The 19,681-nt window shown below is 35.2% G+C and overlaps 4 protein-coding genes across 4 annotated transcripts; 2 read left to right on the forward strand and 2 right to left on the reverse strand.

The window, feature by feature from the left end:
- Positions 1-831: 831 nt before the first annotated feature.
- Positions 832-2,899, forward strand: BCR41DRAFT_375094 (hypothetical protein; the record flags this gene model as incomplete). The annotated part of the gene is made up of 7 exons (XM_022026915.1): positions 832-932; positions 1,169-1,313; positions 1,482-1,523; positions 1,694-1,719; positions 2,208-2,316; positions 2,528-2,588; positions 2,817-2,899. The coding sequence occupies 7 exons, from the start codon at positions 832-834 to the stop codon at positions 2,897-2,899; spliced, it is 567 nt and encodes a 188-aa protein (XP_021876236.1).
- An 825-nt stretch (positions 2,900-3,724) lies between these two features.
- Positions 3,725-5,949, forward strand: BCR41DRAFT_414675 (hypothetical protein; the record flags this gene model as incomplete). The annotated part of the gene is made up of 7 exons (XM_022029500.1): positions 3,725-3,848; positions 4,042-4,131; positions 4,355-4,366; positions 4,428-4,583; positions 5,188-5,252; positions 5,510-5,609; positions 5,783-5,949. 7 exons carry the CDS (start codon positions 3,725-3,727, stop codon positions 5,863-5,865), a joined length of 630 nt encoding a protein of 209 aa, XP_021876237.1. The 3' UTR covers positions 5,866-5,949.
- Positions 5,950-10,138: 4,189 nt separating this feature from the next.
- On the reverse strand, positions 10,139-11,323 carry BCR41DRAFT_363188 (CheY-like superfamily). Its single transcript, XM_022025851.1, has one exon. The coding sequence runs from the start codon at positions 11,163-11,165 to the stop codon at positions 10,389-10,391; it is 777 nt and encodes a 258-aa protein (XP_021876238.1). The 5' UTR covers positions 11,166-11,323; the 3' UTR covers positions 10,139-10,388.
- Positions 11,324-18,687: 7,364 nt separating this feature from the next.
- Positions 18,688-19,559, reverse strand: BCR41DRAFT_313530 (NUDIX hydrolase domain-like protein; the record flags this gene model as incomplete). Its single annotated transcript, XM_022021139.1, has 3 exons — positions 18,688-19,120; positions 19,244-19,326; positions 19,467-19,559. 3 exons carry the CDS (start codon positions 19,557-19,559, stop codon positions 18,688-18,690), a joined length of 609 nt encoding a protein of 202 aa, XP_021876239.1.
- Between the last annotated feature and the right edge of the window lie 122 nt (positions 19,560-19,681).

Consider the following 19,681-nt stretch of genomic DNA (forward strand, 5'->3'; position numbering starts at 1 on the left):
GAGGGGAACACAAGAAGTGCGTCAAAGAAAAGGAGTTTTGTGATAGAGTTAGCAATATAATAAAATGAATGAGTGGACGTAGACCCTAGTCACAGTTTTTGCATGTTACAGACAGACACTTCATCGTATGACCTGACATGGCTGTTGCTGCCAAGCCCGACAATGCGAAGTTACACCGAACATGTCTACTTTTATCTTTTATTTTTTTCTTATTCATCACACATACTTTTTTTTTTTTTTTTTTTTTTTTAAAGCCGATGGAATATGTATGATTATGTGAAGTTACGGAAAAGAATGGCGAGGTGAAATGAGTGAGCGATGCCAATAAAAGGAAGAAAGATGTTGCTAAAAAAGAAAAAGGAGCATATTTGGGTGACTATAGCATAGACTGCTGTTGTTTCGCAAGCCACGTTTGTTGAATCGTAAAAGGAAAATGTAGAGGAAAGGGTGTTGGAAGCCCAGGCCAGGTCTCTTTTTTTTTTTTTTTTTTTTTTTTTATAATTGACTTGATTGGCAATGTGGGCGGAGGTTTTATTTTATATTCGACTAATTATAATCCCTACAGTCCTATAAAAAAGTCGAAATGACATGTAAAATATATTATGTAGGTCAACAACTGCAGGGTAGCATCATCGATTGCTCTTGCTGCGCTTTCATGATGAGAGAGGATGGGATTGAGATGATGCTGCTGATGGTAGTAATAGTGAACAAATTGGCTCTGGATATCATTGATGTCGCTCATTGAAAAAAAAAAAAAAAAAAAAAAAAAAAAAAAGTATATATATATAAACGCGTCTATGTGCTACCATAAGATTAGCTGTTCTACAAACGATGGCAAAAGCCTATCAATTGATATACAACTCCAAAGAAGCAATACCGTTCGCTCTTGGGAAGAGTAGGTTTTTGCTACTATATTACCTCGCTTCACAGTCGTAAAGGCCACGCACAGTACATTATATCAACGACTTTGGCTAATTCTTTATATACAAACCCTCATATCCCATCCAAACCCATTTTGGACCTTCATAAACAATCTAGCTACAGTAGGCTATGATCTCCCTCTTGAACCAGAACGAAGCGTTGACGGCTGAGGAGCCTGTAGTATCTATTTATTGGCTTTGTTGTGAAGGAAACAGTCTATGAAACCTTGATGACTCTATCGGTGTAGTACACAGACAGCTGAAATGATTTCGAATGTTGATGCGAGCAAGGGACACCATCGAATATGGAAAGACCACGGAAACTCATTCCAGAAAAGAATTAGATATAACCTGCAGGTATTTTTACCAAAAGCTTCTCTCGGCTGGTCACAGGTATACATATACATACTTGGGCCACTTTTTTGAAACGATGTCTCCCTCTCTCCAATGCAGCCACACGCCCATCACTGAGAAAGGACAAGAGCGTATACAAGAAAGCTTTCGCCAAGGGCTTTTTGTTTGCTTGAGGTCATTTTGGGCCTTCATTCTACTGATCACTAGCAGACTACGGCTGCATTGCATCGAAGAATCTTTCTAACGTCAGTAAGTCAAGATTGTGCTACACTCGCTTCGTTGTTCCAGCCTATTGGTGGTGGCTTTAGGGACACAATCTCCGATGCTTTATTACGCGTCAAAGAGGACTCCAATAAAAGAAACTGTATCATTTGCCAAGTTTTGTTCAAATAAAGCAAGGAGATGCTATTTTATAATAGACTAGTTTTAGCCAAGCAAAGCCCAAGTAACAGGTACCATAAAATCATAAAGCCAGTATCAGAATCATTTCAGGCCTTTTAGCGCCCAAGAGTCAGTAGAACAACTGTTAGCCTCCTACTTTATTAACCAAGGTCCCAGCTCGATCTAGAACGGAGCGTCTGGGTCTTCTTCTATATAAAAGGTGTAAAAGGTACCCAATGCTTCATTCTGCCGGTTCTCCTCTGGTATATCCTTGGCTATGACTTTCTAAAGGAGACGATGTTGCCGTATTTTGTTTGAAGGGTCGAAAAAGAGAAACCATGCGTGTGTATGGATAGGATAGTCAATATAGAGATCGCCACGTGGGTATTCTTTCCAGTCGCATCTGCGATTTGATGCAGAACAGTGGAGTCAGGGGGGGGGGGGGGGGACTTTGTAGATTTGGGGAAGGCTAACTGGCCGATTGTGGCTCACAGGAGGCCATCATCTGAATAAATACTGTAATAGAACATTACTATCTTGATATCCTTACAGGGAGACTTGCATACCAAATCTAATTCTGATCCGATTGCTTAACAGCCCAGCATTGCTCGAACAGTTGAAGATCACCTTTCTAAGCGAAAGCTCCGAAAAGTCAAAGGGGGTGAGCTGTGGTTGTTTGACAAATCAAAAACACATCGGGTATCATGCAAAGCGAGGACAAGGGAAAATCTGGAGCTTGTCGCTCCAGGACGATGGTTGCTTACGCAAATTAATGCTCACTCCTCCTTCCCCCTCGTCCGCTTCGTAGATTTATAAAAATGTTATTCACCCAGAAGGCTTTTTTTTTTTTTTTTTTTTTTTTTTTTTTGAAGAAAAAAAAAAAAAAAGGTCAACTCATGTTGGGCATCTTGTTACTACATTTACTGCATGCATGTAAAGAGCCTTGAAAAAAAAAAAAAAAAAAAAAAAAAAAAACATCAGTTGTATGTACCATCCTTCCCCTTTTTTCCCTTTCAAAACACCAAGTCTTCGAGACAGATCGGCTGTCCATGACAAGAAAATATGTCGTTGGACTTCAGGGGAAAATGAGAATAACAACAAAAGCTCAGAAATGCTAATGTTAATGCTGTAATAACAATAGTAATAATAACAAACAAAAAGATCGGTGTGAGTGTGTGAAGAGAGCAAGAGATTTGGGTCATAAATATCGCAATCGGCGAATGCAAGATTTAGAGGGTCAATGAAGGGGAGAGGATGGGTTGCTTAAGCTATTCAGGGCTCATGACAGCAATGTAAGAGTCCTGTAGTAACTAATATGGATCAGCGATGCAGGACAATTCGCATCTTTTTTGTACCTCTATTTTTGTGAATAAAAAAAAATAATAATTAAAAATTAAATCAACAAAATAACAAAATAACAAAATAACAAAATAACAAAATAAAAAAAATAATAAAATAAAAATAAAATATAAAAAATTAAAAAAGGATGATCGTATATAATTTGGGGCTGTAAAATCAAATGAAACTTCATTTGACCATCATATCGTCAAAACTTCGTTGACAACCTCAACATCAAAAACTAAAAAAAATAAAAAAATAAAAAAATAAAAAAATTGGCTCAGAAGAGCACTACAAATTGTCTCTTTAAGAATAAGAATAAAAATAAAAATAAAAATAAAAATAAAAATAAAGGCGCGCTTTTAAAAACGTAATTTTCGTGTATCACAGAGTGTGAACAAAGATCGGAAGGGCTGTTGTTGAAAAAAAAAAAAAAAAAAAAAACCTCAATGGCAGGGATCCAAAAAAAGAGTCTTTTTTTTTTTTGCTCTGTTTTGCCCTGCATATCAGGTCCCGGATTGTGAAGGACCCGTAGAGGCCCCGTCGATTTTTATAACGATTGATTGGTACTACATCATTAGATCTCTCTCTCTCTCTCTCTGTGTTCAAAATACTTTTTACATGAATCTGTCTTGTTTGGATCCTTTTGCCGTTATGAACCAATCGTGATCCCTCCTCCGATCTTGTTTAGAGCGGAAAAGAAAAGAAAGGGAGGAGAAAGGGGGATAAGGATGTGGACTTGGACAGTACTCTATTGTCTCTATAATGAACAAGCTAGTCCAAGTGTCATACGCAAGCATAGACACAGACACAGACACAGAGACAAACAACATACACATGTTAGGCTAAGGCAAGGTAAAGCAAGTCTTCTTATTTACTTGCTTACCTACTATCTGCTCCTCGAGGGGACCAATCGTAGAACGCTATCGAAAGAATCAAGCCAATGAAATCGCCCAATTGTCTTCCTTAGCTGACTAGATTACTACAAGAGCCAGCATGACAGCCAGATTACTGAATTATACTCTTTTGTTTTTTTGTTGTTTTGGAGAGAAGACCTATCTAAAACAGTTTCATGGCTCATTGGCAACTGGCTCAAGGGTGGATTTATGTGTAACATTGTTCCGTCCGTTCAACGTTGGTAGGAACATGAATAAGGTTGAAAGTCGAACAGCTCACACATAAAAGAGGGCAAAGCACGCGTTCAGATATAGACTGACTGGGATATATGCTTGCTCAATACATTGCATGCAAGAAAAGGAGGAGAAGGACCCTTTTTGTTCTTCAGAAAATATTCTCCGTTGTTTAATTAGGATAGTGTATATTTTTATACATTTATCTTTTTTTTTTTTTTTTTTTTTTAGAGAGAGTTGGGAGTAAATCCCTAAGCTCACAAATGTTGATGTCCAAAGAAAAAAAAATAAAAAAATGAGGAAGGGGCTGAAGACCATCCCGCACCGTTGGCTCCAGCGGATACCCATTTATTTCCATTTATAGTGATTGAAAAGAAAAAGAAAAGCGGGCTTTTGCTCTGGGGTGTCTTTGAGCGTATATTTAGCCCAGATGATGTAGAAATGCTGAGCTGTTCTCTTGGTTAAAAAAAAAAACTCCCCATGATGCTAAGGACTCCAGGATGCTCTCAATTCTTCTTTTTTTTTTTTTTTTCTTTTTTTTTTGGACAAATGGACTTTTTCTTTTTCATGGATAACGGTTTTTTTTTTTTTCTTTTTTTTTTTTTTTTTTTTTTTTTGGACAAAACGATTTTTTTTACTTTTACTTCTACTATGGACAATTGAGCCTTTACCCTTCAAACGAATTTTTTTTTTTCGGACTTTTGGGCGTTTATACAGTACAGCCCGATGCTTGAAGTCACGGGAACGGGAGCGAAAAGCCTTTTTTTTTTTTAATGAGAGCGGAGGCAAATGGGGAATTCTTTTCAATAGACATCTGTTCACCGTAGAAGACGTGTTCATTTTACTATTGTCATAGTCATGCTCAACAATAGGAAAGCATGTTCATTTTTTACTTTGCGTTATTGTTATCATTCGAGTGACGACTTTGTGATCCTACTTGTCAACCTCTGAAAGGACTCCGTTGGGTATGTGATGACCTTGTCTCTATCAATAAATGTTGCTATTATCTATTATCTTTTCTTCCCCTATTTTTTTTTTTTTTTTTTTTTTTTTTTATAACACAGGGCTATTTTCACGCGATAACGGTTCCAACGAGTTGCAATGCTGTGGTCTATATCCGGACGGACAGGTAGACAATCGTTGTAATGTCGCGTTTTTCTTTGTTATTTTTTTCTGTTTGTACATCCCACGCATTCTATCGTTATCGTAAAAAAAAAAAAAAGGGATTACCCTGTTCATATAAATACATGTACACGATGACAATATTGCTTGCAAGGAGAAAAAAAAAAAAAAAAAAAAAAAAAAATTTTTTTTGTTGACCATTATTTATGCCCTGATTGAGGTTTGAGGTCACGGTTCAAATGATGTAATGGAAATTTATTTGAGATCGGGGGAACAGGACCAGTGCTGAGCAATGCAGTATTCCAATACAAACAAATACACATAACACAGCGGGTCGGGCACCTCGTCAAAGGATTGGGGGACGGTATGACAAAGACCACGTCCCCTTTAACTTACCTTCTATCCCCTTGAATTTGATTGATTTTAAACTTTTCAGGTTTTGAAAATGGCTGCATTGTGTGAAGCTGCATTGCATGTATGATGCGTTGTCAAGAAACAATGCAAACAAATGGAAATAAAATAAAATAAAATAAAAAGAGTTATCGTGCGCATGGGACAACATAAAGTCCCACTTTGACGTCTGTATTGCAGAAAACAAGGATCATCCAATGGCCCTATGAGATAGATAGAGAGATAGATAGAGAGATAGAAAGAAGAGAGTTGGCATTGACGTTAACGTTGACGGGATGCTATACACATGCAAGGATTTGTCATTTTTTTTAAAAAAAAACAACAACATTGGGTTTTTTTTTTTTTTTTTTTTTTAAATTCTATTGTCAAGACATTGTCATTCAAAAATGAGACTGTGTTGCATCCTTCATGCAGTCTCCCAAAAAAAAAAAATCGTTGCCCTGTGCATTTTTTTTTTTTTTTTATTCTTCTTCTAACAAGCTAATCAAGCAAGGGTCTTCGATCCGCTATGATAAGTATGACAAAACACGCAGATCATTTGTTTTTTTTTTCTTTTTAATGGTGTATAATGAAATAAAATAGATAAATAAATAAGTAATTAAAAAAAAAAAAAAAAAAAAAACTAGTAAAGTATATAACAATAATAAACTATAAAACTATAAAGCAACACTATCGCAAAACATCGGGACATCAATTGACCATTTATTTTCATCAGGGACAAAAGTTGCTATGCTTGCACTAGAATGTATTTGGCTATGGTGTTGAGGAGAAGGAACTCGTTGTTGATGGGTCAAAGGAAGGAAGGGTTTAGGAACGTCAGCTCAGTTGTCTTTACAAAGGTCGATTGATCAAATAGCCCAAAAGTGTCAAAGGAGAGAGAGAGAGAGAGTATTACGATCAAGACTAACTTGCTCAGTAGACCTTCCTTTTCTTTTCTTTTCTTTTCTTTTCTTTTCTTTTTATTATCATTATTATTGTTATTATTTTTATTTTTATTATTATTGTAATTAGTATTATTTTTATTATTATTGTAATTAGTATTATTTTTATTATTATGATTGTTATTATTACTATTTCTTTTTTATTCTTCTCAAAGTACATGCACATATGCACATACACCGTTTTTTTTTTTTTTTTTTTTTCTTGCGTTTGGATCAGCGACCTATTAAAAAAATAAAAAAATAAAAAAATAAAAAAAAAAAAGAATAAAAAATAAAAAAAATAAAAAAATAAATAGAATAAAAAATAAAAAAAATAAAAAAATAAAATATAAAAGTAAAATAAAAATAAAATAAAATAAAACACCATGTTGAGAGATGTGGCTACATCCCTAAGAAGCGAAGGAGTTTGGTGGAGAGTGTGTTCAAAAGAGTTGAGAAATAGAGTAGAACAGAAAAAGCGTGCTAGTGCGAAATAGATATTTTATTCAAACATCTCTCGTTCAATCTGTCGATGTATCTGTCTCAACCTTGTCTACCTTCCTCTCTCTCTCTCTCTCTCTCTCTCTCTCGCAACTCCTAACAATAACATGCATTATCTTCCTCTCTTCCTGACCCTAAAACATAAAGGAGTAAGGAAGTGCGATATGTATATTTAAATAAATGTGGCAAATTATGTAAAATGAGAGCAGCTGGTTCATTTTTAGTTGGTGCGATCGCAAAAAGCTGTTGAAAAAAAATTTTTTTTAAAAAAAAATCCGGGGGTGGTAATTTGATGAACGGGAAAAGTCATTTTCCTAACTTGTTTGCTAACCAGCGCCTGTTCTCTGTACTTTTTTACTCTTTCTTTACTCTTTAGTTTTGCTATCTTTGGTTTTTTAATTGTTTTTTGTTATTGTTGTTGGGATATGTATACAATATCATTGGTGCTGACTTGATCGAGATGTAGATGTGCACGGATTTCGCATGCGCTCTTTTATTCCGCTTACTCATTCCAGATAATTTAGCACCAGCGGCGGCTAAGGAAAAAAAAAAAAAAAAAAAAAAAAAAACGCCCCTTTTCCTCACCCACCCACCCATTTCCACTCTCTCTTTTTGTCATTCTGTCTCTGTCCTTCTTTTGATGTTTCACTGTCATTCTTACTTCAAAGAGTCTGTGTTTTTCTTTTTGTGTATGTGTGTGTGTGCGTGAGGGTGTGGGTGGGTGTGAGTGTGGTACAAGGTAAAGAGCATTCTCCTATTCCCCAGTCCAGGGGAATAGATTTGAAAATAGGGTACTTGGAAAGAGGAGCGTGTGAAATTTGGTGGTCAATTAATTAGGCTTTACATAGTGGATAATTTGTAAATGACCCATCAGGCCTTTAAAGACTGCGCGACCATTCCCGATTTGGCAAGCAATTTCGGAAATGACATAATCTACAATGGGGAGATTGGATTGTTTATTGTTTATTTATCCTGTCTGTATTGTTTACAGTTAATGAATGGCTCTCATCTCTTTTACCTGTTCCTCCCCATTCACTTTCTCCGTATCTTTTCTTTCTTTTTCTTTCTTTTTCCGTATTTTTCTATTTCTCCTTTTTCTTTATTGTTCCATCTCTGGGGGGTTTTTTTTTCTTGTTCCATCTCTTTCTAGTTTTTTTTTTTTTTTTTTTTTTAAAACTTGTCTTGATCCATTTAACGTTATAGAAAAAATTGAGCAAAATGCAGAAAGCGCAATTTTTTAATTTTTTTTTTTGAGCCAGTACAGGGACGGAAGAACCAATGAAAGGAGAGATAGGATATTCCTGTTTCCCGATCTTTCTTTCCTTCTACTTTTTTTTTTTTTTTTTTTTTTCTTTTTTTTTTTCTTTTTCTTAATTAGTATTATTATTATTGTTAGTTCGTTGTCGTCGTTACCGTAGTTAATTACTCTTGGCATCGTTACAAAGTATAGAACATGAACCATAGTAAATTGACAGCAGTATTACTAAAAAGAATAAAAAGTAAAAAAGTAAAAGGATTAACGCTTGATGATGAACTCTGATGACCATGTTCGCAAACACTGACCAAAGGAAAGGAAATCATCCATTCCACACGTGGTCTAAACACGGACACCCATGACATGCAAAGATGCGATGAGGTTGAGAAGAAGAAAAAAAAAGGGAGAGGAAAAAAAGGAACGTTTATATGTTTTTTTATTATTTTTTTATTTCGTTATTTTTTTTATTTCATTCTTCATTATTATTATTATTATTATTATTATTATTATAATGATAATGATAATGATGATGATGATGATATATATGTAGTCCACACTCGTGTTTGAAAGACCGTTACATAGCAATAATAAAAAAGAACAACTTTATCGGGGAAGCATGCATGGTCAAATAACAAATCGACTTTTTTAATTGAATATGCGATTGAATTAGATCTAATCTTTACGTCTCTCTACGTCTTGCTACGTCTTTGGCTCTTTCCTCGTTTTACGTCAATTTTTTTTTATTCAAGTAAGAATGAATGTATTTTAAAGAAGCCTTGGCGAAATGCATTATTTTCTATTTCGTGTGAACCACTTAAGGGACTCTAAGTGAAGAATGAGAAAAAGATTATTACACAAAAAAAAAAAAAAAGAAAACCAAACAAATAAAGATAAACAAATGTGTCACAAATATGGTAAGTGATGAGCCATTATCGCGTTTGCGCACAAGCATAATTCTTCCATAGCAAAAGCATTGCACGACTTTTTTTTTTTTTTTTTTTTTTTTTTGTTTGGTCATGGATATGATCGTATCAGAATGTCCGCATTCCCTTTTTTTTTCTAAGCGGGGGGAGGGCAATCATATCATTGCCATAACAGGGCTGAGGATAATTGTCCAATATCATTTTATCCATAGCCTTTTTGTCTTCCACCAAAACCAACCAGACCACATACACACCTTTACAGAAGAACCAAAAGACCAAAATGAAATTTGTTTATCCATCTTGCCCAATCCTACGTTTCACACAGCAAAGAAAAAAAAAAAAAAAAAAAAAAAAAAAAAATTAAAGACAATAGAGCGATCTCGCGGAACTGGATGTGGTGATATTCAGGACCCTCAACATCAGGATCTCAAAATGTTACGACTTTTTATTTTTTTTATTTTTTTATTTTTTTCTGTTTGCACATGAGAGAATAATCATAATATGTATACATTTATAAAGTTTTTTCAGAAATATACATGTAGTTCTTCCTTTTTATTTATCTTTGTTTATTATAATCAGCAAAAGAAAAAAAAAAAAATTCTCTATTGCTGTCATGGGTATCAGAAGGATATAAAAAGGATGAATGTTATCTAAACGTTGTAGGGGTGGAGCTATTTACAAGAGTCAGCTGTAAAGCAGGGATAAAAGAAAAAGAGAGGGCTATATACATTGAAGTGATCACATCATGTGCGATGCATCTTTTCTCTCGTAATGCCAAGAGAGCATAAAGGGAAAAAAAATAAAAAAAGTTACCCTTTTTTTTTTTGTGTATGTTTTTTGTTTTTCTTGAGTTCCCTATCTTTTTTTTTTTTTTTTTTTTTTTTTTTTCTTTCTTTCTTTTGATTATTCCGAGCTGTTTGAATTGGTTCGGGAGTTGAACCAAACAAATGGGAAAAGAAAAATAAAGATTGGAAATGACGGCGGTAATACTTGGGGTCGCATCGTTGCTACTTTGTAAAAGGAGAGGAAGCGACCTCTGGTCTTGAGCGACCTGACCTTACTGTTGCTGCAGGACAAAGGCAGGGTAAGGTGGTGGTGGGGGGAGTTTTTTATATGGATCAGAAGGGGGTAATTCATCCGGTAAGGGAACGAATGGTTGAGCTCATGGCTGTATCGATAGCAGCGCGCAACTTTGGGATGGAGATGGGCTTGCTGACACACTCAGTCATGCCGACCTGCTGATAGAGCTCACGCTGTTCCTGTCCATCGCTGGTGGTGACGGCGATGATGGGAACCTTTTGGTTCTGTTCCAGGATCGGGTGCTCTGGAGCATTTCGACGGATGGCGGCAGTGGTCTCAACCCCGGTGAGGACAGGCATATCAATGTCCATGAGGATGAGATCAAATTCTTCTCTGTTGAGGATTTCGAGTGCATCGACTCCAGAGGTGACGACTGAAGCCAGGTTGACGGTCTCTTTGAAGTGAACAGCGAGCATGCGGGAGAGGATTTTGAGGTTGACAGAGTTGTCGTCGACGATCATGACCTTGATCTTCTTTTGGCTAGAGAGCTGAAGGGCCGAGTCGAGCAAGAGAGGGTGACCGTTAATGCTTTTCATACTCATTGTGGGCGAGGGTGGGGAGCCCGGGGGAGTGATGGAGGAGCCTGCATGGGTCATTGTGTGGGAGGGGGAGGCTGGAGGGGAAAAGGCATAGGAATCTGCGTCTGAGGACATATTGGCGGACCAGGGATGTTTTGGTGGTGTAGTAAGAGTTGTAGTAAAAGTAGTAGCAGTTGTAGTTAAAGTTGTAGTAGTAGTAGTAGTAGTAGTAGTAGTAGTAGTTGAAGCAAGGTATCTGCTGTGAGTGGCTGAGGATTGTGAACAGAGTGAATGTAAAAGAGTACAGAGCATGGCTGACTGCAAGAAAAAGGGTAGTTGATTGTTATATTTTTTTTTTGATGCCACACACAATACTTTTCTTTATTATTTTTTCTTGACAAGAGAAAAGAAAGAGAGAAAGAAAGAAAAGAAGAAGAAGAAGCAGAAAAAGAAAAAGAAAAAGAAAAAAGAAAAAATAAAAGATAAAGGTAGAGTGAAGAAGTGAAGGAGAAATAAAAAAGAAAAAGTTGGTCAATCATCGCCTCATTTATATACCCATCCAAAAACAAAAAGGCAGGGACACCAAACAACGCAATGTCTGTGTCTGTGTGTGTGTATGTGGATTAATAAAATACCATGTCAATGTTGTGTCCATTGGATTGTATTGACTGAGGATATATTTATTATATGTGTATAGATAAATAGATAGATAGATAATGTATAGAATATAGATATATATATATTATACATAGGATAGTATTGTATACTGTGCTATTGAATCAAATTGGATAAGGTCATGATTACAATACTTGGCCTATGAGATAGCCAAGTTTTGTCCAATTACAAAAGACAATTTAGAATAATAGAGATATATATATTGCTATATATTAGACTACTCTATTCTATATTATTTATATATATATGCATATATTATGCAAAAAAACAATTGAATGCAGGCATATATCTATCTATACAGTGTTATATACACTATATATATGTGTATAGTATATTAAACATATATATATATATTATATATATTCATTATCCATTGTCTATTGTCTATTGTCTATTGTCTATTGTCTATTGTCTATGTCCTCTCTTTTGTCGAATTCAAAATAAAATAATTTTATTCATTGAATTAAAATAGACTTGATCATTTATCCACTGGGACCCATCTCTCACATAGTCAAACAACGAATAAAATAAAAAATAAAAAATAAAAATAAAAAATAAAAATTGAAATAAAAATAAAATAAAAATTTATTGTGACGAACAAACAATTGCGACTAATGAGTGAGAGACAGCGACAGTCGTGGTCGACAATCATCCTGTCAATTGAGCTTCTTGTTGGCCACCATCCATCCCATAAGAGTGGAATTGGTTACACACAGCACAAAAAAAAAAAAAAAAAAAAAAAAGCATAATGCAGATGCACACACAAATGCACAGTCCACAAATAAATTGCCGGTTGGCCCAATTGCTATCCTTGATCATGATACATCGCAACATTATCAAAGAAAAAGAAAAAGAAAAAAAAAAAAAAAAAGTGTTTCTAAAGCCGACCACAAAAAAAAACTGGCATAAAAACATAAAAAACCCTTAGGCGCCCTTCTTTGCATCTGCATTTTGCATTTACTGCAATGATAAGGAAAACCGCATTCCTTTTATTTTTCCTTTTCCAACAGAGATGATAACCACATCCATAATGACAAAAAAAAAAAAAGCATGCAATCCTTTTTTTTTGTTTTTTTGTTGTTGTTTTTTGCTAGCGTCAGCACACAGCTAAAACCAATAAGTTTTTCGTTTCACTTTTTTTTTTTTTTTTTTTTTTTTCTTTGGCCCTTCGATTATGCCAGCCACATAGACCGTATTACAAGTCCGGAATAAAGACCCGTCCTTCCTCAGCCAATGTGCAATTATTTCTCTATGACTTCTCGACTTTTCTTTAATGCGAATGATCTTCAACCTTAATTTTTTTTTTTACACCGCAAAACCAACCAGAAACAACACCTGTTAAATGCAAGGCAGCTTCAGGGTAATTCATAGTCTATCTTTGTCCTCTTTTCTTTCTTTCTTTTTTTTTTTTTTTTTTTTTTTTTTGCATGAATACACCGGAACAACGGATAAAGATACAATTGATCCCCTTTTTAGTTTACTCGAGTACTTCAAACCAGTTGGTTCTAGCTGGATCATCACGAACAAAAAAGAAAGGACAATCCTTCTGATTGATCTCTTTTTTTTTTTTTTTTTTTTTTGTATTTCCTCTTCTCTCCTCTCTCTTCTTCCCCTGGCGATCTAAAGAGTGAGAATGACGTTCCTTGTTACTATGTTTATGCTTATGTACTTTCAGAACAAAGTGGTTAAATAATTAGAAAAAAAAAAAAAAAAAAAAAAAAAGAGTTCCTGTGTTAGATCAATACCGAACATGATTTGTAATGTCTCACTCAATTGCTTAGGCGCATTGGGTTTGTTGCAGGTTTCTTGGTTTTCATTCTCGCGCCGCAGACCTTTACCGAATAATATCTAATATTTATGTTTCGCGGGAAAAAGATTTAGTCATAACCCTTGTGAGTAAAGTTTCTTTTTGTTGTTTTTTTTCTTCTTCTTTTCAATAGTCCCCCGTCCTTTTAGTCTCTCTTGGCTAATGAGGGTTTGGACAAGGGCATGGGCATAGGCACAGCCATAGACATGGGACATGGACGTAGGTATAAAAGCGTTTTCTTTTTTTCTTTTTTCTTTTTTCTTTTTTTTTTTTTTTAATATTTTGTTGTTGTTAATTCATAACTGACTGACCCAAACAATATAAAACCCGAGATAGCGGCCATTGTTGTTGTTGTTGTTTTTTTTTTTTTTTTTTAAACTATTGTCACTACCGGATCATAAAACCGGTATTTTGTAAAGGAATGAATGATGAATTCCTCTTCTTTTTCTTTTTCTTTTTCCTTTTTTTTTTTTTTTTTTTTTTTTTTAAATTTACACGCCTTATGATCAGGTCTTCGGTCTCGGTTCCTGAGCATTTAAATGGGTCCCTGGTTTGGAGGCGATAGAGTAGTGTGTTTTATATATTATGTGAAAAGAATAGATCAAATTATACGCGGGTCCACCCGCTAGTCTAGCTAGTTTGTCCACAAACTCTATGCAATAACAATCTACGCGTCCTAAAAAGAGACCTATCATCTTTAAAGAACTTGGTCACGACACATTTAGAGTTCGATTGCTATCATGGACAAACCAAATAACGGGCTTTTTATTTTTTTTTTTATTTTTTTTTATGACCACTTACTAACATTGCTGTCGGAAATGTTGTAATTGCGGTAATAACCATGATTGCGGTAATTGCTATGATTGCTGTAATGACCGTTATTGTTGTAATTGTTGTAATCCTTACTGAGGAAAGGGAAAATAAAAAAAAAAAAAAACCCCCCATTGGTACTTGGAATGTACAGACATCTTGCAAGGATAATCTCTGCCTAGTTTGACCTTTCACCCCCCTCAGTCTCACTCTCTCAGTCTCAGTCCCTCAGTCTCAGTCTCTTTCTATAACTCCGTCTTTCCTTGATGTCCTCCTCTATCGCAACCCAAAAGGGCCAGCTACATGCTCAATAAAGCAAGCGGAAATAGACAAAAGGATAGGAAGAGCAACAGCATAGGATGAATGAGGTGACTATGACTGGACACTACCCTAGGACAAACGCATTGACATATTTGGCAGGTTATCACATCCTCCTCAGTTGAACTCCTTGTGATCAAACACACGGTTCTTCTCTCCTGTACTTTTTTTTAACCTTTTTATCATTGGATTGGGTAAGAGTACATGTATATATATATATATCATAAATGCACATTTTTACAAGTTTTTTATTTTTTTTTATTTCTTTTTTTTTTTTTCCTTGTCTCCTGGCTCTTTCTCTGCCTGCATGGTCAGAAAATGACGACCCCAACCCAAAGAAAAAAAAAAAACTTACGAATCGGGGACATTCTCTCCCTTTTAGCTTATCACCCATTGTTCTGTCCAAAAGAGCTTTTGCCTGACCTTTATTCATCTGACAGGACAGCATGACAAAAACCAAAAACCAAAACCAAAACCAAAAAGAAAGAAAGAGCCTCAAGAATTAGATTGAGCAAAAAAAAAAAAAAAAAAAAAAGATTTCTCTTGTCTAACGGTTCCATGCACGATTAGTGATCAGACCCAAGCCATCAAACCTACACAATGAGGCCTGTTCGCTCTCAATTGTCATTTTGTCTTTTGTGGCTGAATATAAAAAAAAAATCGAGGTTTATCTGTCTGTATCTGTTAATCTAATCCTCTATATATACACAGAAGCTGATTAGAAATTATTTTCTTTTTTTAATTTTTTTTTATTTTCATTTTCAAGGAGGTGAAGCTGAATGGAGTTAATGGGGACCAGGTGCCAAAAAAGAAAAAAGAAAAGAAAAGAAAAGAAAGAGCTGCTCTTATTCTTTTTTTTTTTTTTTTTTTTGCTAATTCGCGTATTTTTATTTTATTGTTTTATTTTTCCTTTTTAGATTTTTTTGTGTGACATTGACAGCATCGCCACACCCCCCACATAGATATATACATACATTAATTTTTTTTTTTTTTTTTGTTTTTGTTTTTGTTTTTGTTTTTTTTTTTATGGACTTTTCTGTTTTCCCTTTTTTTCCACGGGAAATTAAACTAGGATAAATTCAAGATTTGCCTGCCAAGCAAACACAGAAAGAGAGAGAGACAGAGAGAGAGAGAGAGAGAGAGAGAGAGAAAGAGAGAGAAAGAGAAAAATAGAGCACAAAGGAAGAAGGAGAATATAAAAAAAAAAAAAAAAAAAACTCAGGAACACAGTAAACTACACACAAGGCATGATGATGACGATATGGATGTTGATATGGATGTGAATGTTGGTGTTGATGTTGATGTCGGTGTTGGCGTTGATGTTGATGTTGATGTGCTCAGATAAACAAAAAGGCACATCCTTACATCTCTGCAACACATGCGCACACGCGCACATGAACACATCAGTTGAAAAAAAAAAATAAAAAAAAAATAAAAAAAAAATAAAAAAAAATAAAAAAATAAAAAAAAAAATAAAAAAATAAAAAAAAATGGAGGAAAGGGTTTAGGCATAGGCAAGTAAAGAGATGCATTGGGTGCAGCACACCATAGTTCGCAGCGTCCGTAGAGAGGGCTTGGGCTTGGGCTTGGGTATGGATTTGGATTGGACTTGGGCTTTTTGGCTTTGGAAAGCTGATGGGGCGTTAATGTTATTTTTACTTTTTTTGTCCTATCAGCCTCTTCTATTCAACCTACCAAACAACCTCTTCAATCAACCCCTGGCTGTCTTGTTTATTACTGCAACACTGATTCTTTATAACATTGAACAGGGTACAATTGAGCAAAAGGCCCTTTTTTTTTTTTTTTTTTTTTTTTCTGAAAAAAAAAATATATATATATATTTTCGCCCTGTCGCGTATCTCTTGTAGAAATTATATAGAGCATTTTTTTTTTAAATAAAAAAAAAAATATTCGATAGGTCGAGAGAGAAGACCCTAACGAAGCAATCATGGTTCAGTGGAACAAACCAAAAAGTATTAATGATATTAATAGTAAAATTGTGGCAATTGAGTCAACAAAAAAAACGGAAGAAAGACATTCCTTCCTTTTCCTCATTCTCTCTCACTCTCTCGCTCTCTCATTCTCTCTCTCTCATACACACACACTCTCTCTCCTTGAACTCCCTATGAGGTTTTTTTTTTTTATTATTATTATTATTTTTCGGAACAAAAAATCATTTAACAGGACACTGTACAGAAAATACCAAAACAAGTAATTAAAAATGAAAAACAAACAAACAAACAAACAAACAAACAAAAAAAAAGGGTTGTTTGCATGAGGGACAAGCCGCATGTGCAAAATAAAACAACGCAAAGTATGATATCTATCTAATTGCAGGAAAAACTACAAGGAAAAAAAAAAAAAAAACGAGAGGGTGGTGGGATAGAAGATAGAAGATGAGTGAGGATATGAGATCTATGTTTGAATAATGTAATGTGAGCATTGCGTTGCGTTGCTCACACCATTTTTTTTTTTTCTATTTACCCACCCTCCCTCACTTCTCCCTCCAATCCCTCACTATATCCTCTACAAGACCGGACCTCGATCTATCCAACTTTTATTCTTACTCTTCCTGCAGGATTATTTACATTGTCAATAATTTTTATTTTATTTTTTTTCCCTTTATTTTTTTTTATTAAAAAATAAAAAAAATAAATAAATAAATAGGAGGGCGAACAATCTCATTTGAGCATACTCTGGTTAACTGAAGTACCTGCCCAAGGAAAAAAAATCTCTTTGACCCTATTGGATAATAAATGATTTGACACGTCGCGTCTAATTTTTTCTAGATTTGTTTCATTAGAAAGAAAATTAAATAAAACGTTCCTGACAAGCAGTGGTACAAGAATATACGAATTCCTCGGTAAGGTCAACTCAGCAGTATAGGAATGTCTTGTATTCATTAATCTAAAAAAATAAATATAAAAATATAAAAATATATAAAAAAAAAAAATATCACCTTTTTCTTTTTCTTTTTCTTTTCCTTTTCAAAAGCATTAAAGACTCTTGATAAAGATATGACTCGAGCAACAACCACAACAACAACAATAACAAAAAAAAGTCAACAAGGGAAGGGGGAGGCAATTGGACTTGTAACAAAAAAAAAAAAAAAAAAAAAAAAAAAAAAATAAAGGGTGTATAAAGGACACAGGTGGTCCTTCCCTGGAGGTGTCTCGGAAAAAAGTTTCCGAAATTGTCTACCTACAATGGAAAATAATGTGGACCGGGTATTTGGGTGTCGAAAGGAGGATGGTGGGAAGCATGAAACCCCTTTGCACGGATGTTTCTTTTTTAAAAAAAGAAGAAAAAGGAAAAAAAAAAAAAGCAAAGCGGCCAATCAAGTGAAATAAGGGGAGGTCCTTGCGTGCCTTGTCTTCCCTGGAACGGAGAAACAAGAACAATGCCCTTTTTTTTTTTTTTTTAAAGCAGGAGACAGGACCCAGTCAGAATAAAGAAAGAGTCGTAAACGTAAAAAGTGGAGGAGGGTGATCCAAATATCTAAGATTATTGATTCATCATTAATAACTACATGTATATATTTCCCTCTAATCTATTATAGTGCAAACTTTTTGGACAATTGCCTCCTTGCATCCAAGGACTACCATTTTTCTTGGTTCTGGACTTTTTGTCAAGATGACGATAACGTTTGTCACAGGAATGGAGTCGATCACTATCATATAAAACAGAATAGAAAATGATCCTGAGGACCCAGTCTCGAGTCGGTGACGTTCCATGATCAGTACCCATTAAAAAAAAAACCATCATATCTCACAACATCCATCCATCCACAAATAGTTGTTTTGTTGCCGTTCTAGATTACAGTTTTTTTTTTATTTTAATATACTCAATCTCAATCTCATTCCACACCATTCCGTTCCATTCCATTCTATCCTATCTCCGTCCTATCTGAGGATTAGCAACCATCACATGTCTATTCTATTGTTACGATCTGCAGAGCCCCTTATCATTGCCTATTTTCTTTTCTACACGAACCTGGCCAAAAAAAAATAAAAAAGAAAGTTAGTAACAACAATGCCTTGTAGAAGAAAGGGCATACGCGAAGATTATGAAGCGCATACTTACGCGGATGATTTAGGTGGAGTATATCGACCTATATGAGCTCCCTTAGGGATCTCTACCGCATTCGCAGGGCCCTCCTTGGCGATTTGTCTCAAGACGCCTTACGTCAAAAAAAAAAAAAAAAAAAGTCAACTTTTGTCATTTCTACAACAGCAGTAAAAAGTTACATCCCTTTCCAAACTCTTTCTTTCTACTTCCCTTACCATCGATAATAAACGCAGTTAGACCCCAGATGGCGATGTTTTCATGCTCAACCTGCCATACTGGATAGAGAAATTTTGAACTACGGAATTGCACCATTGCTCTCTTACTATCACTGACGAGATCTCGAAAGGGAACAGTAAAGACCTTGTGGACTTCATCCTTGTTGAAGCGGATGGATTCAATGTCTTCGATTGGCTCCTTGATGAGCCCTACAAACGTATGTACTATCATGGTACAGTCCTTATTGGGTAAGGGTGCATACTCTCCCAAGACCTCGACATCGTCTCGGGAGATGAAAATTTCTTCTTCCATCTCACGCAGTGCTGTGTCCAAAATGGTTTTATCTGAAGGATCACGCTTCCCACCGGGGAAACTGTAGAGAGAATGTATCAATTTAGTATACATATATGTATATATATATATATATATATATATATATATATATAAATGCCACTCTTGTCAAGTTTCCAGGACTTGTCAAATAAAGTGGCATTACCTGACTTCACCCCTGTGATTCCTCATATGTTTGGCGCGAATCGTAAAGAGGACACTAGGAACACCTTTATGGACACAGAGCGGCTAAAAAATAAAGGGAGAAATAAGTTTACACATCCCTTAAAAAGCGGTTAGGAAATGCTATTCTACCAAATACAACATAAAAAATAAATAAAAAAAAAAAAAAAAAAAAAAAAAAAAGAGAGGAATCTCATGTTCTTTACCATAAATACACCTGCTTGACGAACAGGCTCCTGTTTGCAATGCGTAAAGTAGGCGCTCGTGTCTGTTTTAGCCTCTAATCGTTTCCGACACATATCCAGGAATTCTTGATTGTATTCGATCAAATTGCAAAGACTATTGGATGACGTTGACGGCATTGATGTCGATGATGGTGGTGGTGATGATGATAATAATAACGATGATACAGATGTTTTAG

The sequence above is a fragment of the Lobosporangium transversale genome, assembly GCF_002105155.1.
Source record: "Lobosporangium transversale strain NRRL 3116 chromosome Unknown BCR41scaffold_61, whole genome shotgun sequence".
Taxonomy (NCBI): domain Eukaryota; kingdom Fungi; phylum Mortierellomycota; class Mortierellomycetes; order Mortierellales; family Mortierellaceae; genus Lobosporangium; species Lobosporangium transversale.

Excerpts from the sequence above, each read along its gene's own strand:
- BCR41DRAFT_363188 (XM_022025851.1), bottom strand. The coding sequence starts at position 11,165 with ATGCTCTGTACTCTTTTACATTCACTCTGTTCACAATCCTCAGCCACT.